Here is a 26,412-nt window from a genome sequence, read left to right on the forward strand (position 1 = left end):
GTGTTTCCTTTGTTTTGGCACAAGACCTCTTCCACCCTGACATGGTGCCTAAAATATAATCGAATAAAAAGGAGGCCCTAAAATCCTCTAGGTTCTCCGTTGCTTTTGAGGCCGGTGTTTCAGTCCATTACCTCACTAAGGCCACATATGGGATATTTCTAAAAACTGCAGAATCCGGGCAATAAATATTGAGTTGCGTCTCTCTGGTAAAACTTTCTGTGTTTCAGATTTTTTTTTTATTAAAATAGAATTTCTGCAAGAAAAGAAAGAAAAAGAAACATTTCACCTCTACTTTGCTTCTATTCCTGTGAAACGCCTGAGCGTATGTTGACACGGCTTATTTTCAACCGTTTTTCGGGCTATAAACGCCCCGGAAAGCGGCTGAAAAAAACGGAAGCTGAACACCTCCAAACATCTGCCCATTGATTTCAATGGGAAAAACGGCGTTTCGTTGCAACCAGCGTTTTTCTATGTGGTCGTTTGAAAAGACAGTGCGTAAAAAAAAGCCCCGTAAAAAGAAGCGCATGTCACTTCCTGAGCCGTTTTTCATTGTGTCAATAGAAAAACAGCAAAAAAAAATGGCCGCAAAAAACGCCTGTTTAAAAAAACAGTTGAAAATCAGAGGCTGTTTCCCCTTGAAAACAGCTCCGTGTGTTACAGCCGGGTTTAGTTTTGCGTGTGAACATACCCTAAAGGGTTAAGAAACTTTCTAAGTGCTGTTTTGAATACTTTGAGGGGTGCAGTCAGTTCTTAAAATGGGGTGACTTATGGGGGTTTCCCAAAATATAGGCCCCCCAAAGCTACTTCAGAACTGAACTGGACCCTGGAAATTTTCTTGAAACTGTGAGAAATTGCTGCTAAATTCATAAGGCTTGTAACGTCCTAGAAAAATAAAAAGATGTTCAAAAAACGATGCCAACATAAAGTAGACATATGGGAGATGTAAACTAGTAACTATTTTGTGTGGTATTACGATCTGTATTATAAGCAGATACATTACAATTTAGAAAAATTATAATTTTTGCAATTTTTCTCAAAATTGTGGCGTTTTTCACAAATAAGCAATGTATTTATCGACCAAATTTTACCACTAACGTAAAGTACAATGTGTCACGAGAAAACAGTCTCAGAATCGCATGGCTAGGTGAAAGCATTCCAAAGTTATTACCACATAACGTAACACATGTCAGATTTTAAAAATGGGGCTCTGTCATTTAGTCCAAAAGTGGCTGCGACGGGAAGGGGTTAATATGTTTGTAAAAAAAACAAACTGAAAATGCTAATAAGAAACCAACTTCATCATCATATCTCCCACTGTATTGTCCCCTAGGTGTACTGTTTTCTGTTTCAGATACAGTACCCAAAACGGACAACTCCCGTATGTGTTACGATTCTGCAAGGTGTGAATAAGACCTCAGTCAGAACCACAATTATCACTTAAACCACGCCCACGGTGGGCGTGATATTTACATGTCAATCTAGCAACAGCTACGCCCTCCCGCGCGCTTTTATAGATTCAAGATACATCGGCTCCGCCCCCTGCTGAGTTGCGCGTCATGGCGTCTCTGTCTCTTACCGGAAACGGAAACGAAGCTCATGTCGTCACTGACATTACAGGAGGCCGGAAGTGGTGAAAGAAAGCGCCGAGCGGTAATATGTTGAGCGGAGATATTTCTTTGTTATATTGGCCGGGGTTTGTGTGTTTCGTCGCCGCAGCCGTCATGGACGCGTTATCTACATATTCATGAGGCAGTGCGTGAGGAGCCCGGGGTGTAGCGGAGTCCTGCCTGCTCTCGTTAAACGGCAGTTTGCTGTGCTGAAGCCTCTGTCATAATTCGCCACATAATCCATATACTCGGTGTCTTATTATGAGCGGTTGAAGCCTGCTGCCCGTCCACTGGGGGCGCTGCTGTGTTGTGAGCGTTTCCAGTGGCTTTTACTTCTAATGGGGGAGGTTTTCTACTGCACTGACGAGATTTCTCTCCCGAAATATTTATAAGTCGTCCCGTTACTTAATAACAAAAAAAAATCTCGCCTTTTCGTTCCATTTTTCTTGTTTCTCATTTTTCCAAAAATGACAACCAATATGGCCTCCATCCCTGCTGGCATAGAGGTTGTCACCCAGTTTTGTATAGATTTCTGTATGGAAAACACGATGGGAAAGCGTAGCCTATTTTTATGCCACGGGTTTGATCGCAGTGAATCCGCTGAAAAGATCGACATGTTTTAAGTTTGAATTTATGCGCATTTACTTTGGACTGCTGTGGATTTCATCCTTTGCCGTGTAACGAGTGAAATCCACATACATTTTTTTCTCGTATAACACGCAGATTTTGTGGCAAATTTTCAGCTGCTAAATAGTTGCAAAAGATGGCAAACGTGACTCCTTAAATAGGCTGATCTGCTATTGTGTACGGTATTTTTGGCCGGATCTGTGACCGAGGCTTCGCAGGTGTGAACAGCTCCTTCTCTTAGGGCTCACGTTCTTAGGCCTCATTCACACGAGCGTTAATCACGTCCGTGTGACGGCCGTTAAAACAGCCGTTGTACGGACTCATGCTTTTCAATGATGCCGTTCACACGACCGTTGTCTCAACTGAGTGAACGCTCCGTTGAGAAATAGGACGTCCTATTTTACTGCGTATCACGCATCCCTCCGTGCACTGTAGTCTGTGGGGGATCCGTGACAACGCGTTCCGCACGGGTCCACCTCGGATGTGGAGAACGGCAGTTTTTCACATCCGAGGTGGGCTACGTTCGTGTGAATGAGCCCTTTGTTCACATCTTGTCTTTACACTAGGCTCCGTGTAAACGATGAACGTAGAACCTGCACGTATGTAACTGTATACATTTTATTGTTGGACAATATTACTGAACAGCGTAGTCCGCAATACAGTGGGAAAAAACATGATAAAGGGGTTTTCCGAGACCGTTGTTTACTAGAATGTGGGGTACTTTTCAATGCATTCTGATTTGGCCTCTGAGCCCGGATTCGTAGCTCAGTCACGTAATATTGCTGTCTACTCTTATTAGTGACTGACATTGCGTACATTGGTCACATGGCCATACTCTCGTAATGAGCGCACAGTCATCAATCACGTGGCGTATGTGCGGGAGGGCTATTTTTCAGAGCTACTGCGCTTGTTCAGGAGACTCGTAAAAGAAACAAAACGGTGATGTTGCTGTAAGACCATGTTCACGTCTCGTTTTTTTTTGTTTACGTTTAGCGTATACGGCTGGAAAGCTCCCGACATACATACAAAAAGTGTCCGTAGGCTCGAAATGTATGGAATGGCGTAATAGACTCCCATGTATAGACGACCACGCAATTCCATCCCACAGAATCCAGTAAGAAATGAAATATTTTTTTTTTATAAGTTTGACTTATAATGTGACTGATGCCACTGTATAGCGTTAAACGGATACATCAATAGCTTTTCATGACATATCTGTTAAATGGATGACATTGTAGCCTATGGGTGACAGATGCGTTAAATGGATATTTAACAGTGGCCTCCGCCACTCATAGACTATAATAGTATCTACTTAAATGAGTTGTCCACTATTGAACAACTGATTAGTATACCATCGGTGCGGGTCCGACGCCCGGACCCCGCACTGTTAAAGAGGCTCTGTCACCAGATTTTGCAACCCCTATCTGCTTTTGCAGCAGATCGGCGCTGCAATGTAGATTACAGTAACGTTTTTATTTTTAAAAAACGAGCATTTTTGGCCAAGTTATGACCATTTTTGTGTTTATGCAAATGAGGCTTGCAAAAGTACAACTGGGCGTGTTGAAAAGTAAAAGTACAACTGGGCGTGTATTATGTGCGTACATCGGGGCGTGTTTACTACTTTTACTAGCTGGGCGTTCTGATGAGAAGTATCATCCACTTCTCTTCAGAACGCCCAGCTTCTGGCAGATCACGCTGTGACGTCACTCACAGGTCCTGCATCGTGTCAGACGAGCGAGGACACATCGGCACCAGAGGCTAAAGTTGATTCTGCAGCAGCATCAGCGTTTGCAGGTAAGTCGATGTAGCTACTTACCTGCAAACGCTGATGCTGCTGCAGAATCAACTGTAGCCTCTGGTGCCGATGTGTCCTCGCTCGTCTGACACGATGCAGGACCTGTGAGTGACGTCACAGCGTGATCTGGCAGAAGCTGGGCGTTCTGAAGAGAAGTGGATGATACTTCTCATCAGAACGCCCAGCTAGTAAAAGTAGTAAACACGCCCCGATGTACGCACATAATACACGCCCAGTTGTACTTTTGCAAGCCTCATTTGCATAAATACAAAAATGGTCATAACTTGGCCAAAAATGCTCGTTTTTTAAAAATAACGTTACTGTAATCTACAATGCAGCGCCTATCTGCTGCAATAGCAGATAGGGGTTGCAAAATCTGGTGACAAAGCCTCTTTAAGCTGCTCCCGGCACCGGATGTTATGGCACATTATGCGATGTACGGAGCCGGAAGCAGTTTGCTCTGTACGTAGCATAGCGGCCGTTCTGCTGAACTGCAGCTCTGCTCCTATTCAGTGGCCGGAGCCAACTGCTTCCGACATGTACGTCCAGTGCTCGGAGGCAGCAGGAGTGGCATAACGGTGCGGGGTCCGAGTGTCGGACCCCCACAGGTCAGTGGATAGGTCATCAGTTGTCCAGTAGTGGATAACCCCTTTAACAGATATGTCATGTAAAGCGTCATGAGAGTTCATGACGTATTGATGAAACATACAACATTATAGCCCATGGGTGATGGTTGTCGCTTTTAGGCATCCGTCACAGCCTATGTATACCTGGAGCGCTTTTCCCTGCGTGTATGTCAAACGTACGCAAATAAACGTGATGTGAATGGGACCTAACGTATAGAAACACTGAGCGGAAAATCTATTTCTGGATCTTGGACAACCCCTTTAAAGTTAAGGCTATGTTCACACGCTTAACCAAAAACGTCTGACAATACAGAGCTCTTTTCAAGGGAAAACAGCTCCTGATTTCAGACGTTTTTTAAACCACTTGCGTTTTTTATGGATGTTTTTGGAGCTGTTTTCAATAGTCTATGAAAAACGGCTCCAAAGACGTCTCAAGAAGTGTCCTGCACTTCTTTTTCGCGGACGTTTTTTTACACGGCCGCGTAAAAACAAACAGGCTGTTGGAACAGAACGCAGTTTATCCCATTGCAATCAATGCGCAGATATTTGGAAGCGTTCTGCTCCAGATTTTTCGTCCGTTTACGGCCCGAAAAACGCCCGAAAATAAGCCGTGTGAACATACACCTAAAACTCTGTTGCTAAGGATCTTTACAAACTAAGATGGAGGAGGAGAAAGGGCTAAAAATGTATTGTTCGTTACATTGGGGGACACAGACCCTGAGACTCCACTAGGAGACTTGACACTATGGAATAAAAAGTGATTCCTCCTACAGGATATATCCTGCCCACAGACACTTAGCTATTCAGTCTTTGCTTAGTGTCATAGGAGTCTCTACCATTCTCTTTTTATTTTATTTTATTATTTTCATCGTGAAGAACTAGGATCACAGGGTCTCCCTGTGTTCCCATTTGGCGGGCGGACTGTATCATATGCAAATCCACTGCTGTCCAACCTGCCTATGAATTCAAGTGGGACTAAAGCGCCAGCTCCTCTGTCACCCACCAGCCAGAGGAGCAACTCTAACATCTCTCCCACCAGCGTGTAAAGGTGGTAACACTGAGGGGGTGCGTTTACTGCTGATCAGTACATCTGGGAGATGGAGAGTTGGGTGAGTGTACTAGATCAGTCCCAAAACCGTGCCACCGTTTCTGCACTGTGGCGGTCCGCTGGACCAGCCTATTCGCTGGGTCTTTCCCTTAGCCCTCTCTGTGCTCCCTGACACTTTTGGGCCGATAGCGCTAATTTTTACTGTATGGCCGGTTCTATTATGCCGTCGACGCTTCACTGCACAGGGGGGGGGGGTAGGACCTACTCTATAGTATGTGCCAATAGCGCTCGAGCACACTTTATTCCCCCTATGTCCTTATGGGGAATCATGTGTGTCTCCTGTTTGGCCAGTCTACGCACATGATCGCCAGCAGACAATCATGACGCTCTTGTGTGTGGGGCTTCAGTGTTCCCCTCTGCTCTTCTCCACGTGGGCATCAAGGACTTATATCTACACGTCCCGATCTGTGCTACCCTCAAACGCTTCCTGCTCTTTGCGGCCCTGTCTCGTCATTACCAATTCGTGGTCATTCCGATCTGCCCCGAGAGTGTTTATGAAGGTATTCTCTTGGCACCAGGGGGTATTCGTCACCACGTACCTGGACAACATCCTAATCAACTCCCTCCAAGGAGAACAACTTCATGGCTCTACAGATCACTCTGGACACTGAGTCGGTTTGGTTGGATCATCAACTGGTCCAATTCTTGCCTATCTCCTTCTCGACAGATTGTCTTTTTGGGAGTCGCCTTCGACACTCGCTTGCGGAAGGTTTTCCTTTCTCCGCAATGTCTCTCGATTCTTCAGGAAGGGATTAGTTCCTTACAGACTGCTGTGCCAACTTCACTCCGCCTCTGCATGCGGGTTCTAGGGACCATGGTGGCCTCAATCGAGACCATTCCATTTGGGCAGTTCCACATGCGCCCTCTACAGCAGTTGATACACTCCCAGAGGGATCGACCCTTGCAATCACTAGATCTGAAGTTCATCCTTTCCCGCTCGGTTTGCCACTCGCTTGCTTCGGTGGTGGATCACTTCTCTGGCTGTTTCCCGGGGTTGCCTGTTCCTCCCACTGAACTGGCTGATCCTCTTCACAGATGCCAGCCTCAGGGGCTGGGGGAGCACCTGTCGGAACCTCAATTCTCAGGGACTGTGGTCTGCACAGGAGTCTTCTCTTCCTATCAATCTTCTGAAATTGTGAGCCATTTTTCTGTGTCTCCTGCACTGAACAGTCTCTGTCCGGACACCCGGTGAGGGTTCGGATGGACAATGCCACGGCCATGGCTTATCCATATAACCACTCACAGCACCGCAGTGATAGCAGAGGCTTCCAGTATCCTGGTCTGGACGGTAGCTTATGTTTCGGCTCTAACATAGGTTCACATTCCTGGGGTTGACAATTGGATCGTGGACTTTCTCATTCGCTAAACGGTGGATCCCGGGGAGTGGTCTCTTCATCACGTCTTTGACAAAATTTGTCTCAGGCGGGGTCGTCTCGATGTGGATTTGAAGGCCTCCAGGTTCAATCGACAGGTCCCATGCTTAAAGAGGCTCTATCACCACATTATAAGTGCCCTGTCTCCTACATAAGAAGATGGGCGCTATAATGTAGGTGACAGTAATGCTTTTTATTTAAAAAAATGATCTGTTTTCACCACTTTATTAGCGATTTTAGATTTATGCTAATGAGTTGCTTAATGCCCAAGTGGGCGTGTTTTTACTTTAGACCAAGTGGGCGTTGTACATGGGAGTGTATGACGCTGACCAATCAGTGACCAATCAGCGTTATGCACTCCTCTCCATTCATTTAGGCAGCGCATAGGGATCCTGCTAGATCCTTATGTGCTGTTTTATACTAACATATTAACGATACTGAAGTGCTTAGACAGTGAATAGACATCCCACGGCATGTCTATTCACAACCTCTGCACTTCGTTACTCTGGTAGTTACAGCAGAGGAAGCGTAATCTCGCGAGATTACGCTGTAGATGACAGGTTACAATGAGGTTATGCGTCCTCTGCTGTAACTACCACAGACAGAGTAACGAAGTGCAGAGATTGTGAATAGACATCCCGTAGAATGTATATTCACTGTCTAAACACTTCAGTATTGTTAATGTGTTAGTATAAGACAGCACATAGCGATCTAAAAGGATCCCTGTGCGCTGCCTAAATGAATGGAGGAGTGCATAACGCTGATTGGTCACTGATTGGTCAGCGTCATACACTCCTCTACAACGCCCACTTGGTCTAAAGTAAAAACACGCCCACTTGGGCATTAAGCAACTCATTAGCATAAATCTAAAATCGCTAATAAAGTGGTGAAAACAGATTGTTTTTTTTAAATAATAAGCATTACTGTCACCTACATTACAGCGCCGATCTCCTTATGTAGGAGACAGGGCACTTATAATGTGGTGACAGAGCCTCCTTAATCTCTCGAGCTCGGGTATCCAGAGGCTTGTGCCATGGACGCTGTCGTGGTGTCATGGTTGAACTACAGTCTCCTGTACGTCTTGCCTTTCCTGCAGCGGCTCCTCTGACTGATTCCTGCCATTCTGGTAGCCTCGGATTGGCCGCGCCACTGTGGGTATGCGGACCTTGTGTCCCTGTTGCCCAACGTCCTGTGGCCCTCACCTCTCTGTCACGATGTTCTCTCCCTGGGACCTTTCTTCCACCAGAATTTCAGGTCGCCACGTTTAACGTATGGCTGGTGAAGCCGCCATTCTGAGGGCTCGTGTTTTTTCGGAGAATGTTATCCTCACTATGCTTAAGGCTTCAGCCCCCATTTCCCACGCAAGAGATCGCAAGCTTCCCTCTTTAGTTTTTTCCTTGTACAGGATTCTATTCTCTTTAAAGGGTTTATATCACAGTTTAGCCCTTAGCTCCCTGAAGGGGCAGGTGTCTGTCCCATCCATCTTATTTGGAGGCCCGTTGGCATCTAAAGCTGACATTTAAGGATTTTTTGCAAGGGGTGGGTCTTGTGGCCCCCCCTTTATCGTCCTTCGATCCCCTCGTGGGATCTGAATTTGGTCTTGGATGTCTTACAGTCGACTCCATTTGAACCCTTGAGAGAAGTCCTCTTTGCTTTCTGTCCTGGAAGGTGTTTTTTCTGGTTGCGGTGACCTTCATCCGGAGGGTCTCTTGTCGTACTCTGTTTTTGACTCTACGCTAAGATAGTGCAGTGCTCCGCACTGTGCCTTCTTTTTTGCCTCAAGTGGTTTCAGCCTTCCACATGAATGCGGATATTGATTTGTTGTATTTTTTGTCCTTCCAGTCACCGGAGGGAGAGTTTCCTCCACAACCTGGATGTTTGTCCGTGCTCTGCGGATTCGCCTTTTTATCACCGCTTCCTTCCAGCGGTCGGATTTGCTCTTTATCCTCCCAGAGGGTCCCAGCAAGGGTTTGGTGGCCTCTAAGGATGGATGGATTTGAATGCTTGTTCGTGAGGCTTATTGCGTACAGGGACAGGTTCCCTCTTTCTGGGTCGCGGCTCATTCTACCAGAGCATTTGGGGCTTCCTGGGCTGTGCGTCATCGGCCTCTACCCTTCAATTGTGCAAGGCGGCCGTGTGGTCTTCATTGCACACCTTTGTCAAGTTCTACCAGGTGCATATCTTCACCTCTGCAGACACTTCTCTGGGTCGCAAGGTATTGCAGGCATCTGTGAAAAAACTGACCATGTCCTGTGTTCTGTTCCTGCCCCTGGGGACTGCTCTAGGACGTCCCACGGTCCGTGTCCACCAATGTAACGAACAAGAAAACAGGATTTTTTTGAGTACTCACTGTAAAAATCCTATTCTTGTCCAGTTCATTGGGAGACGCAGCTCCCACCCAATTGTCTTCAAGGTTTTTTTGCATTTATGGTTGTCAGTTTGAGGGATCTTACCTTGTGTCTGCTTCTACTACTGCTTGTGGACAGACTGCGTAGGTTCAGTGTCTGTGGGCAGGTATATCCTGTAGAAGTCACTTTTTTTTATTTCAGTGTCAAGCCTCCTAGTGGCAACAGCGAATACCTACGGTCTGTCCCCCAATAAACTAAATAAGGAAAGGATTTTACTGTGCGCTCCAAAAAAATTAGTTTTCATGTACTTGACGTCCCACCAAATCTTTAGTATTTCCACTATGTGGTGGATAGTCACCGATTGTAATGATCTGTAGGAAGAGTTCTCTTCCCTGCTTATTATATCTTTATATTTATGACAGGTCGCCGTTGGTTCTCACTTGATCAGTCCTGCCATGTTTACCCCGTCCCAACCTTGAGTTCCTGAAAGAGAAAAATGTCACATGTGAATGAAATCATTGTGCTAGGTGACGATGACGACTATGATCAAGAACAACCAAGTCCCACAAAAGCCAAGTCAAGTCTCTGTAATTCACCTAAGCAAACAAATGGAAAGGAGGAAAAAAGCAGCAGCCAACAGCGTAAGGCTGTCACGATAAGTGCCGAAAATAAGACGCTCTTTAAAGAGGTGAGAACATGTTCTATTTTTTCGCTAATACGTCCTCTACCCCTATATTATATTTATTCGTGGTTTTGTTTTTTAATTTTTACTGTTTCACTCCTGTCGTTTTTGATTTTATAATACCATGTTGCAATTTAGAGTCTGAGAGCAGGTCCAGTATTCAGTTCTGAATGATTCTTCCGTCCCCTGCTGCTGCTCTTCATGCATCCTGCAGCTCCGTTGTTACAATAGTAACCGGACAGCAATAGTGTTGTCAGGTCATACAATATCTGTGACCATTTGGTGGCACAGGACGTTTTGTTGCTATTAATAAGGTCATGGTTGGCTTTATAACACCGGAGTGGTGGGACGCATGGAAACGATCACGGGAGACTGAAGAGAGATTGTAAAGATGAGTACATTGCGACATTTATGGGCTTTATGGGGTTATATTTCAGACAATCCCTTTAATGTCTTGTCCCTTATTTTCCTTTATATTCCCTACTTGTTTTCTAGTGTCTCTAGTTCTCCTATTTCTTCCTCCTTTAAACTGATTGTTATGACATTTTCTACATTCGTCTTAAACTGAGATACATCTTTTTGTTTCAGTTTATTGAATACTGCTCAAAATTTACTTCGGAGCACCCAGAGGTTATCTCGTTTCTTCAGGGAAGATACAGCAAGGCCAATCCCTCCTATCTCTCCTCGGTGGAGTTTCGAAACACCCTGGGTCGTTGTCTCACTCGGGTGCAAACCAAGCGTTCGAAAATCTTTGTTTACATAAATGAACTGTGCACCGCCCTTAAAGCAAATTCGCAGAAACGTAAGGTCATCCTGCAATCACAAGCTATCCAGCAGCCTGCCGCAGAAAGAGCTGAAAAGCTAACCGAAAATGATGGGGAAGCAGAGGAAGTGCCAGTAAAGAAAACGGGCTCCAAGCGTCAGATTCGATACTTGGAGAATCTCCTAAGGATCTACTCTGTGGAGATCAAGAAGCTGCAAGAGAAAGAGCTGAGCCTGGATGAGCTTGAAGATGAGGACTCCAGCTACATCCAGGAGTCTAAGCTCAAGCGCAAATTGCTGCGCATCTTTGAGAAACTTTGTGAGATTAAGGACTGCTCTAGCCTTACCGGCCGAGTTATAGAGCAGAGAATACTCTACAGGGGTACCCGTTACCCAGAAGTTAACCGGCGCCTGGAAAAGTTTATTAATAGCACCCGAGACCTCTTCCCTGATTATGGAGACGTCCTTCGGGTGGTGGAGCGAGCAAATGATAAGCATGACTTAGGACTGTCACGCAAGCAGATGCAAAGCATGGCCCAAGATGCCTTCAGAGAACTTGGTAACAAGCTCCAGGACAGGAGACATTTGGATATGATTTATAACTTTGGCTGCCACCTGACGGACTCCTACAAAAGTGGTGAGTGGAAAGTTACAGCTTCGTGTTCAGGCAATATATGGTTGCTTCCTCTAAGGACTGTTTGGCTTAGCTGATTTTATATTTCACATCATTTGTTAACTTGTATGTTATTTAAAAAAAAATATGCAGGACACCTCACCCTTGGTGTGATAATGCTCTAGCTGACATTTAGAAGGGCATCAACTAGGGGTAGGGAGCGTTCAGTGTTAATTTAGTGGGTCCTTTTTTCTGGCGGACACTGTGCGTCTATGCTTTACTGGGGTGGCCTATTGATTTTGATGTGCCCCATGTAAAACGTAAATGTCAGAAATGGAACCTTTTAAACGTTTTCTGACCTGTCCTAAGAGATCTGTCCCCTGTAAATCCCCCAGCGATTGCTAGACAGAAAATGACAACGGTCTGGAGGGTTTGTGCTCTTTATGAGGGTTTTAGGACCGGTTGAGTGGCTGTTACACATGATGACTTTGCTTTAAAAGTATTTAATTTCTAAGACACTTTTTTTTGTTTTTTATAAGTCCACCTTAGCAGCCAGAGAAGATTGAAACCTGCTGTAAAACCCAGTATAATGGAAGATTTGTACCTCTTTATGTTTTGGTCCCACTCCTGGTTTTGTCTTACAAACACTGATGCAATATACTGCTGTGCGAAAGAGGCCTTAAAGCGGGTTGTGCCAAGAAAGACCTATATCCCCTATCCACAGGATAGATCTGTCTGATCGCTGGGGTCCCCACCATTGGGACTCCACCAATCACTAGAACCGGGTTCTAGAGCTCCTTGTTCCTCTTCACTGCATGACTGCAGTGAGAAGGAGCTTCAAAGGAGCTGCTCCATTCAAAGTCTATAGGGCTGATGGAAACAGCAGAGCGCTGTACTTGGCTGTCTCCGTCCGTTCCATAGACTTTAATTGGTGCAGCAATGTGTATGCTCAACCACCTGTGGATAGATGATAAATGTCTGTCTTGGATACAACCCCATTAAAGGCTATGTGCACCTTTTTGAGGCTTTTTTTTTTAGTTTTTTTTTTTAATCAGTGTAACTTTTTCATTAGTTTTTTATTAAAAATTTGTTTTACTTTTGGAGATACAGCTGTCTGTATTCTCTATTCAGAACAGCTGTATCGTTCGATATTCACTGAATTCGTCAGTCCTGTGAACCTGCTGCGTTCAGTGTCGGCGGGTCCGGGGCGTCACACGCAGGATCCACCTGTAATCTGTCACATCTAAGTTCATAACTTTTTCAGTGAAAAACCAACGATACAGCTGTTCTGTATAGAGAATACAGAACAGCTGTATCTCCAAAAGTAAAACAAATTTTTAATAAAAACGAATTAAGAAGTTACACTAATCACACTGATCTATTTATTTAAAAAAAACAAAAAACCCTCAAAGGTGTACATAGCCTTTAAGTCTTCAATTGTTTATAAATGTATGTTAAGGGTGGATTGTGTATTTCAGAATTAACTTTATATTCGTTTTCATCTGGTTCATATTGTTCAGGTTTGAATATGGTGAATGTCTCATTAACTTGTACATTTAAACGTTTTTCAGTTAGTGATCCTGCTCAGCAGGACACAGGTTTGGCGCGATGTCTGCGTGAAAATCGTAATACGGCAGTGTCTCACCTTAACGACATCATCAGAAAGTATGCAGATTTGCAGGATGACGGAGAGGAGGATTATAGAAAGAAAATGAGAAGGGTATGTGTGCCAAACAACTCCATGGACAGGAGGCTCCGTCTTTTACCTCCAGCTTTTTCTGATTATTTGGTATTTGAATCCTTGCATTGTTTGTCTCCGGCAGGAAGAAGGGCTCGGGCGTGTTGAAATCCGACATGTCCAGTCCTTCTGTCCACTGTCATCTGCATCGGGGGGAAGGTCAGGACAACCCAATACACATCGGCCCCAGTTACAGGACAAAGCAATCCTGTATAATGACGTTTATCACAATCAGAGAAGTGACCCAGCAGCTTTATATAGTAAAGGACGCCCGGTGATCACGTGATCAATTGCATAGCCACTGGGAGTAATAGAGGAAACTGCACTATGAATTTATACGTTGTCCACATTTAATGCTGTGTTATAGCATTGAAGAAAGAGGAAGGAAACTTGTATCTCCCTTCTCTCTCTGTTCTGATGTGAAAAGCATCCAACCCTGTAGCTGAATGATCGTTCATGCAGCTGCATTTTGGGTAGTCATTAAAGGGGTTAATATTGTTTACCCTAGTGTGTAAGTTGATGGATTCATTTATGACCCACTTCATGGCTGGCTCATAGACAGCAGACACAGTGCAGCTCCATACCCCTCCTCCCTGTCTTCTATTTACTGTTTCACACTAGACTGCATTTTTTGGGAGACTGAGTAGATTTCTGAACATGCTGCTGGAAGGTGAGGAAGATGCCACTTTCCTGTAATAAGACCGATTACAAAGTAGGATATAGTACAACTACTGATTAAAGTTCTATTTTCTATTAAAGACTTTCCTACTAACTTTCACAATGCTACCTCGCCATTATCCTGTCCAGAGAACAGGATTGATGATATAAGTTAATGCTGTTAGAGAGACTGCTTTGCAGCCAAGTAAAGGTGTGATATAATGAGTTATATATACTGTTTGCACCAATGACTGGGCATTTTGACTCCTATTACTAACTTCTGCAAAACCATAAAAAAAACTGTCCAACTACACTATAAACTGCATATAAAAATAACATGGGGAATTTGTGTGTGATCAGTGTAGACACTTAGGCTATGTTCACACGGGGTATTTTGCCGAGTTTTTTGATGCGGAAACCGCGTCGCAAAACTCGGCAAAAACGGCCCGAAAATGCCTCCCATTGATTTCAATGGGAGGCGTCGGCGTCTTTTTCCCGCGAGCAGTAAAACTGCCTCGCGGGAAAAAGAAGCGACATGCCCTATCTTCGGGCGCTTCCGCCTCTGACCTCCCATTGACTTCAATGGGAGGCAGAGAAAGCGTATTTCGCGCTGTTTTATGCCCGCGGCGCTCAATGGCCGCGGGCGAAAATCGGCGTGCAGGGAGAGGAATATCTGCCTCAAAGTTCCAAACGGAATTTTGAGGCAGATATTCCTCCCCAAAAATACTCCGTGTGAACATAGCCTTACATTGAGTCATATTCTACTTGTAATATTGAAAGTACTTTGCTTATTTTTTATCTTATACTGATCTTGAGTTGCATCATATCTTTTAGTTTCACCCAGAGCGGTCTCTGAATTCGTGAGCACGTCTGGATCAACCCCTTGCTGGTTACTTGTCTATACATTGTAGAGTAAGGCTTCGTTGACATCTGCGTCGGGATTCCGTTCATGGGTTCCGTCGAAGCTTTCCATCAGGGGAACCCATGAACAGAATCTATACTGAAACAAACGGAAACTATAGGTTTCAGTTTGTCACCGTTGTGTAAGGGTTCCGTCGTTTTGACTGAATCAATACTGCGCTATTCATTCGGAACCCTTACACAACGGGGACAAACGGAAACCATTTGCACCTGATCCTTCACCATTGAAATCAGTGGGGATGCAAACTGATTCCGTTCATGGGCTCCGACAGAACCCATGAACGGAGTCCTGACACAGATATGAACGAAACCTAACAGTGCGTGTAGGCAGTGCAAGCAGTGAGAATTGCATCACATTCCTCAGCTAATCTCTCAGGGATGCATCTGTTAGCACAATGGTGACGGATTCTATACGAGAGGTGGTTATATCTAGTGAACCTATCCTTCAAAAGGAAGTTTGCCGTTTGGAGCGATTTAATTAGGTTTAGACATTTGGCGTATCCTCATTTTAGCTAAAAATATAAGAATTTAGGGCTATAGAATATGATTTTGCAAACCATCCATTTCTCAGAGTAACATCTCCCTTTTCACAATTAAAGGTATCTGAAAGGAATAAACCGTTGTCATCTGAGGAATCAGAAGAGGAAGAAGAGTCAGAAGATTCTGAAACTGATATTGAGGAGGAGCTGGAGCACAGTAAAGAAATGCCAGAAAGTGAGGAGGGAGAGCATGAGGAAGGTGAGATGTGTGGATATTAATGTAAAACACGTCCAATCCAAAGTGTTAGAATAAGGCAAACTAAGAAAACCCAAAACCTTGGCATTTCAGAGCCGACATGAGACTCTCTTCACACCTGCCTCATGGCCTCTGCCTTGTAAAGGATCCCATTGACTTATAATGAATCTGTTGAGTTTTTGCTCTGGGTGAAATAGTGCAACAGGCTGGTCTGCCCATCAAGAGCCACAAAAACCTGATGGAACAGAACTGTGAAGAAAGCCTAATGTTTGTAAGGAACAATAAATAAACACAACCGAGTATGACTTTGAAAGGGATTGTCTCTTGAAAACAACCCCTTTTCATTTGTCCTATTAGGGCATATGGATGTCATAGAGGGTAGTCTCCCACTCGGGACCCCCCTTTATTAGCCATAGCAGAGAACCTTTAACAGTGGCTCTGGCACAACCCATCTGTCCATACATTAAATAATTGGCCTTTCTTCTGAATGACTGGCATGTAATACTAATTCACGTATGAGCAGCCACAACTGTGCCACTGCAATAGCCGCATATCGCTTAGGCTTTCTACAGCCAAGCCCTCAGTGATCAGCAAATAAAGGCCTTCTTACATTTAAAACTGGTTGTCATGGTAAGACATCCCCTTTAAGGCTTTGTTCATATCAAATATGAATAATGTGGTCATAAGAACCTAAATGCATATCGTTAAAACAGTTCCCGGATTTTTAATTTATTATACTATAATCGGAAAGTCTTTTTAAAAAATGTTTGATTCGTTATGTAATATATTTTGTATTCCTCTCTTTTTTTTATTTAGAAGAAGTTCCTGCTGACCAAGAAAATGAGGCTGACCAAAAGATGGATATGGCAGCTGGTGCTGAGGACAGGGAAAAAGAAAAGGAAGACGGTGATGACGAAAATGACCATGTAATGGAAGAACAGGACGAAGCAACAGAACAAGAATCGTCTCCAGCATCTACATCTTCATCACATGATAAGGACTCTCCAAATACTACCCTGGAGTCAGAGGTGGAAGCACAACTCTCTGGTTCCCCTGACCTTCCAACAGGAAGTAATGACACCCCTGCTGAAGCCAAGTCTGATGATGAGCACAATGACGAGCAGGAGGCCTGCGAGACCACCACAAACAATGGAGATCAAATGGAAGAGACTCAAGAACACAGTGAATTGCTACAAAGTTCTGTGGAGGAAGAATGGAAGGAAGATAAGGAAACTGCGAATGTGATTTTGAGTTGTAAACTGCCTGTAGATACTGAGAAGCATAAGAACACGGAAAAATTTGTATTGCCTGATATGAGGGTGTCATTGATGGAAAAAGACAAGGAGGACTCTGAGCAGAGTGATGAAGACGTCCCAGAACCTACAGAAGATCCTTTAAGTGAGGAAAGTGATTCAGGTACTGGAGATGAGCTGCCAAAATTTGCTATGGTCAAGGAAGAAAGTTGCTCAAATACAGAAGAACCGTGCGTGAAAAGAAGCCTGAGTATAGACAGTGAGGCTGCGAGTATGGAAGGGGAGCCAGTCTGTACAGATACCATTGAAAATGATGACAATGATCCTGTAGTTGACACTGCAGCCTGTGGAAATCAGAAGAGACCTTTAGATAGTCCTGTGATGGAGCACGAGGCTGCTGCTACCAACGTCGACACAGAGGCAGCTGACTTGGATAGTTGTGATAATAAGACTGGTCGTGACTTGTCACCCTTGGATAGCAGTAATGGAGTAGACATGGCCACGCAAGTGCAAAAAACTTCTTCATATAAACGTCTAAAACTTAACAAGGTCAAGGCGACCCGCAGAGACTTTTGCAAACCTAGAAAAACAGAGGAAGACAGTCCCCCGCCTTACAGGAAAAGGAAAAACATGTCCTCAGAGAACTGGACTAAGAATAATGGGCTAAAAAGACACAATGGAAAAAAATACACTGAAGACCATATAGATCGAAAATGCAAAAGAGCAAAGCTAAACTGGTGAGAAGTGGGAAGGGGTCCAATCATGCAAAAGGGAGCTGTGGTTAGGATAGAGATGTATAAAGACTGAATCATGGGGAAGATGAGCGTTTAAAGAGGATCTGTCACTAGTTTAGTAACGCCCTATCTCCTGGCTGATCTGATAGGCGCTGTAACCCTTATGGTAGTGAAAATTGTGTCCCAAAACAATTATTATTTTAAAAGTTAGGAGATTTTTTCTAAATATGAAAATGAGCCTATACTAGTCAAGTGAGTGTCAACAGCAGCGATTCTCCGGAGGTGGAGCCTCCTCCCAGCCTCTGACACCGTCCTATCAGCATAAAAAACTGCTTCACACAGTGTGAGAGACTGGGACTAGATGGAAGGGGGATTATTTCAAACAGCCATATCTCGGGCTGTGGACCACCTAGAACAGCGGTTCGGGTGGCATATAAAATATGAGCTTCTATTCCTTTCATATGACATTGAAGTTCTAGCTGTAAAACTTCCAGAGATATCACCAGTTGAATACACAGTCAGGAATGGAAGCTGTATACTATATGATCACGCTGTGTTGCTGGGCAGGGAAGGGGGAGACGTATGCTGATTGGACAGCATCATACAGAAAACATTAGGCCGCCCAGAGTGAAAAGAGTCACCTCCCATTTGGCAAGTATAGCCAAATTAGCATATTAGAGAAATGCTCATAACTGCAAATAATAAACGCTTTTGAAACAAATTGTACTGTAGTTATCAGCATCATAGCGCCTATTAGATTAGTTAGGAGATGGGGAATTAATAAACCAGTGACAGATCCTCCTTAAATGTGACCACAGCTTGTAACAGACAGATCGTGTATATGGAAAGTTTTCTGTGTCTCAGCAGCACGCGACACTTATAGATTCATCAGTCATTCCAAGAGAGGTGGTAATTTATACATTTCATATAAGAGACATTAGTCTAGATTACACGCATCCTCCAGGGATATATGTCAGAAATAATGGGTTTATATCTGACATCTATGTCATGTCTCATTGTTTACAGTTTATAGTGTTCCTGCTGTGAAAGTGCGTCTTCGGACTGTGTAGTTAATTATTACACGGCTGATTTTGCAAATGTAGAATGATTCAGAACGTTACATATACCTTGAAAGCCTTTTCAGGCAATCTATATAAAAATGACACTGACCATTTAATAAAGTGTAGGCTTACATATTATAAATAGAATTAAGAAAAACCATCAGATAATGAGATGCGGGGCTGCTGAGGAAATTCAGTTACTTCTAGTATCATCCATGTCTGTTTTATAAGCTTGAAAAATGGCCACAGATGACAGAGAAGAAAATTACTAGTCCATGCATTTTGCTCATTTGAGTCTTGAATTTTGCTGAAAAGGACAGTGATAATTGGGGAATGGTGGCCATTTTTTTTCTACTTAGGACAGATGTGTGACTATTGTCACCTGATACCTGTAACGACTGTTGCAAATTCTCAGCCCAAACCTCTTCAGGCTGCTGCATACCAAACCGTAGGGTCACATTATTAGGAAATCTGGAGGATTCTGTAAATATTAAAGCGGTTGTCTAGGACATATAAAAGACAGGCTGCAGGCAGCGGACGTGATAAAATAAGTAATACCTAGATAATGCCCTCCGGTTTGATTACTTTTAGAGGAAGTGATGACGTCCCGTTTCATCCATGTGACTGCTGCAGCCAATCACTGGCATAAGTGGCGACCCTTTTTGTTTCTTTTTGCCAGCATCCCTGCTGAGGCCAGTGATTGGTTTCAGCGGTCACATGGATAAATAGGGATGTCATCACTTCATGTAAAAGTAAACAGACTGCAGGGACCTCCAGAGCTAGAGCGGTGGGGATTTAAATTGTTTGATCACATCCCTTGCCGGCAGCCACCCTTTTAAATGTCCCGCACAACCCCTTTGAAAATGGGTTCTCTGAACCAGACAACCCCTTTAAACACCCTATTAGGCAGTTCTGATTTCATAGTGGAGAATTGTGACAAAGAGCGTTTCTTTGGAGAATTCAAAATATCCGTGCACATTGTAAAACTTCATTTCTGCTGTGGCGGCGTTCTATAGGAGAATTGAACATTTTCTAAGTTTCCTTGTGTAGAGAGATCCGAACATCCTGGAAAATCCCGGTGTGGGATAAAGATTGCCATTGTTGGCCAGAATTGCTGATCTTCCTCTGGGAAAGCCATTCAATTTTAGGACTGATCGTTCCATCAGTTTAAATGATTGGGTCATGTGTGGCCTACTCAGGAGTTTAGCATAGTAAACATGAAGCACAGTTCCTATGACAGTTTAGGTTAATTCATTGGCGTCTACAACGAGAAGAAAGCGTGACCGCGCGGCTTCTGTCAGGTGTTTGCCTTCATTTCGTAAGTGATAACTGATTGAATAATGAACTCTGATTGTGATTTTGGATAACTCATCCATTCTGCATTGATAACTTGTTCGCCATTTATACAGAAGTGTCTCCCAGTGCGTCTCATCCCATTATGTCAGGACATTCGTTATGCCTCTAAAGGTAATCTAGAGACAAAATGAGGGGAGATGGCGGGGGGGGGGGGGGGGGGTAATGGATCTTACAAAAATAGCAGATGGAAATGCCCCAGTGAATGACTGGTTTGTCTCACTATTGCCTGGTGAATAGATTCGCTATTATCCGTATTCATTAATCAATGAGGCAATGTCAACTTTTTTCCCTGTAAAAGGATAACCATTCCCCCCCCCCCCCCTCCGCGCGCACACAGAATAGACATGGTCCACGTTCAAATTGATTATATTTCAGAGACAATTTAAGAAGGATGATGGGGTTCTTTCTGCTGGAAGCGCACCGCAATCATCTTCTGTACTCCACATAATTCTTGGAATTAGCTTTTATAGCTGGTTTCATATATTTGGTAGCACCTACAGAGTTTAACGGAGGGGGAAAGAGTTTGCGCTATCACTCCGTCGGTGCCCCCGCATCACGATTGACGGGTGCCGATGGTTTGTCTTCACAGGCCCCCAGCTCTGCCATGTGACTGTGCCTATTAGGCGTTTTTCCAGTAAAAATCTTTTTCTAAATTGCGCAGAATACAACATAAAATAAATGGCTATTTTTTTTTTTATCCTCTTTTAAATGTTAATGAAAGTTGAGTTATTTGTACCCCAAAATGGTGCAATTGAAAAATATAATTTGTCCTGGAAAGAAGCGAGACCTCCATACAGGTACGTCGATAGAAGGGGAAAAAAAGCTACGGTTCATGCAATGCGGTGGTGCATTTTTCGATGAGAATTGAGTTTCTTGTTTCAAAGTAGTAAAATATTAAAATGTTATGTATATATATGTGGTATTGGCGTAAACGTAATAGAATAAAGATAAAATGTTTACATACTGTACGATACACAGCGTGAAAAACAAAACAAAAAACACAATGGTGGAATCCCCACACCCCCAAAATAATTAGTTAACGAATGCGTTCCAGTTTATGTTCACCTACATGGTACCTTTAAAAAATACATCCGATAAAGGAGAGAGAAAAATCTGGACCGAACAGCCACTTGTTATATGTTAATCTATTGCAGCTAAGTAGAGCCAAGGTGGCCTATCCTGGCAGCGGGGGCTGTTGGGCCATTGGGTTGCTGTTGAGACAGAATTGGTTGGAATGCGATACTGCAGCTAATAATGTAGGGACCCACTTAAAAAAGGTCACAAGTAAAGTGGCAAGAGGGCTTATAAAGCTGGATCAGAATGTGTACTGAGAACCTAATGTTCATATTTATCAATGTTGCTTAGTCACGATCGCTCAATGTATAACTAGTAGATGTGCGGGCCAGGATTTTTTTTCTCCTTTATTTGACCATTAAATAAAAACTTGTCTCGCAAAACAAGCCGTCATATGGCTGCGTAGACGGAAAAATACAAAAGGTTCGGCTCTCGGAATGCGGTAATGAAAAAATAAATAATGCTATGACCTGAAGGCCAAAATACCAAAATAGTGCACGTCCTTAAAGGGGTTGTCCGGTTCCTGCAAACTGTTATTTTTTTGTATAATTAAAGGTTGTACAATTTTACAATTTAATTTCTGACGTTTTAAAGATCTCTGCTGCGCACACACTGTAAGGTCTTATTCAGACGAACAAGTGTAAACTCTGGCATTAAAAACCAGCAGTTGTTCATGTCTGAGTCGCAACACCGTGGGGGACCTGTTTTCATGATGATCTTGAGTCTATTGAGGGATCTGCGAAAACTGACAAAAGTAGGACGTGTCCTATTTTTTCCCACGGTCCGTTAAAACAACGGCCGCGTGAACAGCCGCATTGAAATACATGCAGCCGTGACGGCCGTTAGAAAAACCCCTATACTTAGGTTCGTCTGTATAAGCCCCAGCTGTAATGAGTCGTGCCTCTGTGTGTGCATCGCATGACCGTGGACAAAAACCATGAATGTTCCTACTGAATAGCAGCAAGCAGAGATCTTTAAATCATGAGAAATTAATACAGAAAGTATATTGGAAAATTGTAGAACCTGTATACAAAAAAAGAACATCACATTAATTTGCTAAAACCAGACAGCTCCTTTAAAGGGGTTATCTGGAGAAGAAACACTTTAGTAGTAAGCCTGTAATAAGATTTAAAATAGCTTACCAATATATTGATATTGTCGTTTTTTCCTAAAACGCCAACCGAAACGACTCACATTTTCACCTACATGACGCGCCGACACAGCCCCACGTGACTTCTTGATGCTTCTTACTGCCATTGGTGTGGGCGCGTTTCCAAACATGTGATCAAAAGGGGCTAGCACTGGGACTCATCTCTTCCTAAACCAGCCCCCTTCTAAGTCCCAGCTCTCCTATTCGAGAGGCCGTACAAGGGCAAGTTGGGGGCGACGAATAGACTGCCGAGAGGCCAGCAATGTATAATGGGATATGTAGTAAAGCAGCACCAGTCCCATCCTGCCTACAAATCGGAGATTTGAGCGTATTGGCTGTGATATCGGGGGTAGGTGACGGCACAAAAATATACTTTTTCTTTAGATAATGAGCTCTTAACATTAGTTAGGCATTTTGTATGTTTGGGAAGTTTTGGTGGTTTGGGGGGGGGGGGGTCGGCAACCCCTTTAAGGATTTAAAGGGATTTTATTTGATTTTTTATTTTTTTTTTTCCCTGATTTGCACCAAGTTGTGATACGAATATATGAATATTTACCTTGTTTTTGTCCCCAGCAGTTCTTACACAACTCTCTCTACCTCCTCTGATAGTGATGATGATGAGGAGGACAACACTCCGGGCCTCATGATGACTTGTAGCCCTCGGGAAACCCCAACTAAGCCAACCAAGTCGTCCAAGAAGGTGAGGAATAGGGGAGCAGCAGAGCAAGCTCTCTGCGCCGGTGAATGATGATTATTACCATTAGGTTTCTGATACATTTTTGCTAATATTCCTTTTTTTTCTCTCCTCCCCTTTCCTATATTTTGTCCCATCTTCGTTTTGTGCTTCTGCTTTTCCTTTTCCTTCTAGTCTCATGTCTACACGCAGTGTGACCCGGATGAAGTGATTGTCCTCTCTGATTGACTCCTTTGTACAGTGAATTGGAGGAGAAGGTGTCTGGGACCATGGGGGACTATGTGGTGTGTTGTGTCTGGTTATTAGGAGAATAGCAACAGCCGAATGTCAATAACATGGAGGTCGGACGTTTTGGGATTTAGGTGTGATTGGCTGGGGTGTACACATCTCCCCATTGTAGGTAGTCATTAGGATTGGGAGTTCAGGGTATGTCCTGTGGAGTCATCCGTATGAGTGTTAGCAGAAGGCTCTCGGGGTAAGATTGTATGAAATCTTTGCTTGTGTTTGAGTCGATACTACACTTGAAAATTTTAATTATCTCCCTGGGGAATTTTGGATTTCTTATCCCATATATACCTTGTTTATTTTTGTTTTGTCAAAACAACTTTGAGAATAAATCTTTGTTTTATTACATGTCTCCTGTGTTTTTCTGCCCGTGGTTTGTCATATCCTTGCCAGACCCCTCTAACCAGCAATGTTCTGCACAAACCCTCACCTACATGTGAACCTATTCCAAAAATGTGCAATATCTAAGGCTATGTTCACACCACGTTTGTGCCCTATATCAGACATATACAGTACATTTGGTTTTTTTTTTTTCTAAAAAAGGAAGATGAAGGGTTTCGGGTTTTTTCTGCCTTCAGACAGATCAAAGTGTACTCTGCAAACATATGCCCATACTATGTTAGAGGGTACAGAAAATCAGACCACATTGTGCAGGAAAGGGGAGAAGCAGTATGACGCTGATTGGACAGCGTCATACAGACAACAAAGACACCGCCCACAGAGAGCAGAGTTACCGCCCCTTTGGCTAGTATAGCCTAATTTCATACTAAGATAGACGTCTAACGTTAAATATAAAAACGTTTTAGGAAACTATTTATACTTACTCCATCAGCATGACCGCGCCTATGAGATTAGGTAGGAGAGTGGCCATTACACATTGCTAGTGAGAGATCCTCTTTAAAGTCTAAAAGGAGTGAGGGCCCTGATCACAAGAGCTTACAATCCTACAAATGGGGGGACGGGGGGACGGGACACAAGGTAAAAGTGCATGCTCTGTACAATGATCCAGCCATCTTTTATACAAAATAGGGTTGTGCAAACAAAGCTACATGAGCCGGTGACCAGCCAGTATCGATCTATATCACTTAGCCGGTATACTATTGGCTTCCGTATAAAGTGTTTTTCTACATGTTGTGCGATTCTGAAAAACTTGGCAGCCTAAAGTATTCAGTACCCTAAATAAAAATCTATGCTAAAAGGACACGCATATGTCTGCACAATAGAACACAATGGGGGGAATTTATTACTGGTTCGGCAACAGTGGTTGGAGTCAAGTGGAAGGGGACCACCTGGGTCCCTACAAATTTACTATAAATGACATCAGAAACTGGCAGAAATGATAGCACAAATCTACGCCAGCCCCTAGCTGCCATACAGCTGACTTTCTGGCGCACAGATGGGCAGAGATGCACTTAATTCATAATGAGGCATGCGCGTCCTAATAAAAAAATGTGTATCTTACGCCAGCGTTTTTTATATAAAGACTAGCGTGCTAAACGCCGGTGTCTTAATTAATTCTTCCCTATAAGTTCTGTACAGTAGATGTATGAAGAAGGCAAAAAAATGGTCAGAATCTTTATTAGTGCAAAAGTTGAATTCCTGGGAAGAAACTGAAAATTGAGAATAATATAGAACTGAACTTGACCCCGGAGTTTGACTTTCCTGAGCAGCGTTGTTCTGGAGATTCCCCCGCTGATGCTTGAACTGGTCATGATAATGGAGTGGCTGTCATGGGAGTCAGCACAGGAAATACTACAACTGTCTACGGCATGGCACAAAGATGAGCTGAGCTTGTCAGTAGCCCCCCAGAAAGTTGTGTAGGGAAAACGCCAACTACTGGTGACCACAGCGGCTATTATATGTATAGACCGTGTGGTCACTGATCTAGGAAGTCATTCACAATTTGAGGGAAGAACATACGAGGGGATCATACAATGTGTTATACATGTTATAACGTGCAGCTGGGTATTTTTTCTTTGATTGGTAAGCGACTAGGATTAGGCCCTCTCCGGCTGAGGTAGTACAATTGTGACGTCCGAGATGCCTCATGAAACATCACTTCATATTTGTATCTCCCTCTCGCCCGTCCTCGAGGTCAGACGATTTAATGCTATTGACAGCTACACCACATAGTACACGGCGTTCTGAACAAACTTTCTTCTGTAGATTGAATGTATCAGAAATACCGCAGAGAAATAACGTACAGAATTTGTTATGGCGGACACTATATACCCAAAGTGCTGGTGTCCTGTAAGTTTACATTTGATGAATGTATTGGAGCTCTGCTCTTCCTTAATGAACGTTAAGAATATAAGTGGAGTAACCTGTCCGGCCGGTCTCTGCGGAGTGATGCGCCCTGAACGCAGGATAACATGGCGGTCACTGGTGAGTCTTCATCTATGTTGTCCCACATTTCATAGTAAAGTCTGAATTGTCTTCTCCATTTACTCACTGTGAGATAAATGATTCCCATATATGCAGGTTCTAGAGGAGGTCGCTGTAAACTGCAGGAACATTACCTGGCAATGAATATATCACAAAGGTTTGTACTCTGCTAAATCCATGTACTTCGCGGTGGCATCACAGGGCGGGGATGGGGTGTAGCTTGTCCGTCGCAGCTGAGCAACACCTTTATAGGAGGGTTCAGAGTGGATGTAGAGTTTGTACCGGTTTCAGAATAGTACTGTAGTGTGAGGCCGGTGTCACAGCCATAAAATGTGCACAATTCAGTTTCCACGTTATTTCTGCTACCCTATGGTAATCGAAGTTTGGCTCCATTTTCTTTTTATCACAATATATTGGTTGATCAGGATTCAGATAGAAAGCCATTAACCCCTTAACGCACCATGACGTAACTGTACGTCAAGGTGAGCAGTAAGTTCGCGCACCTTGACGTACAGTTACGTCAGTGCTTTGACAGTTAACCGCAGCGGCGGTTAACTGCAGGGTGTCAGCCCTGCTCTCCCCGTTGCCGATCAGCGGCCTGTCGCCGCTGATATCGGCAGTTAACCCCTTAATTGCGGCGCTCGATTTTGAACGCCACAATTAAGGTCTTTAGCGCCGATCGGCAGCCCCCATGTGAAATCACGGGGGCTGGCGATGGTACCCATGGCAACCGGACGCCAGACAATGGCTTCCGGGTTGCCATGTACAGAAGCCTATGAGGACCACCCCGAGAGTGGTCGTCGTAGGCTTCCTGTCAGTGTGACTGTC

At 43.8% G+C, this 26,412-nt stretch overlaps 1 protein-coding gene across 5 annotated transcripts; it reads left to right on the forward strand.

Annotated features, from left to right (window-relative positions):
* Positions 1-1,543: 1,543 nt before the first annotated feature.
* On the forward strand, positions 1,544-23,542 carry DAXX (death domain associated protein). Of its 5 annotated transcripts, none has more exons than XM_075836477.1 (9): positions 1,544-1,650; positions 3,228-3,348; positions 9,907-10,172; positions 10,755-11,565; positions 13,113-13,261; positions 15,457-15,595; positions 16,409-17,582; positions 22,794-22,920; positions 23,089-23,542. In XM_075836477.1, the coding sequence occupies exons 3-9, from the start codon at positions 9,981-9,983 to the stop codon at positions 23,140-23,142; spliced, it is 2,646 nt and encodes an 881-aa protein (XP_075692592.1). In that variant the 5' UTR covers positions 1,544-1,650; positions 3,228-3,348; positions 9,907-9,980; the 3' UTR covers positions 23,143-23,542. The 5 variants fall into 5 exon arrangements, with proteins under 5 accessions (XP_075692592.1, XP_075692595.1, XP_075692596.1 ...); XM_075836480.1 differs by having other exon boundaries at positions 22,797-22,920; XM_075836481.1 differs by having other exon boundaries at positions 16,412-17,582.
* Positions 23,543-26,412: the final 2,870 nt, after the last annotated feature.

Source organism: Rhinoderma darwinii, chromosome 8 (assembly GCF_050947455.1).
Source record: "Rhinoderma darwinii isolate aRhiDar2 chromosome 8, aRhiDar2.hap1, whole genome shotgun sequence".
NCBI lineage: Eukaryota > Metazoa > Chordata > Amphibia > Anura > Rhinodermatidae > Rhinoderma > Rhinoderma darwinii.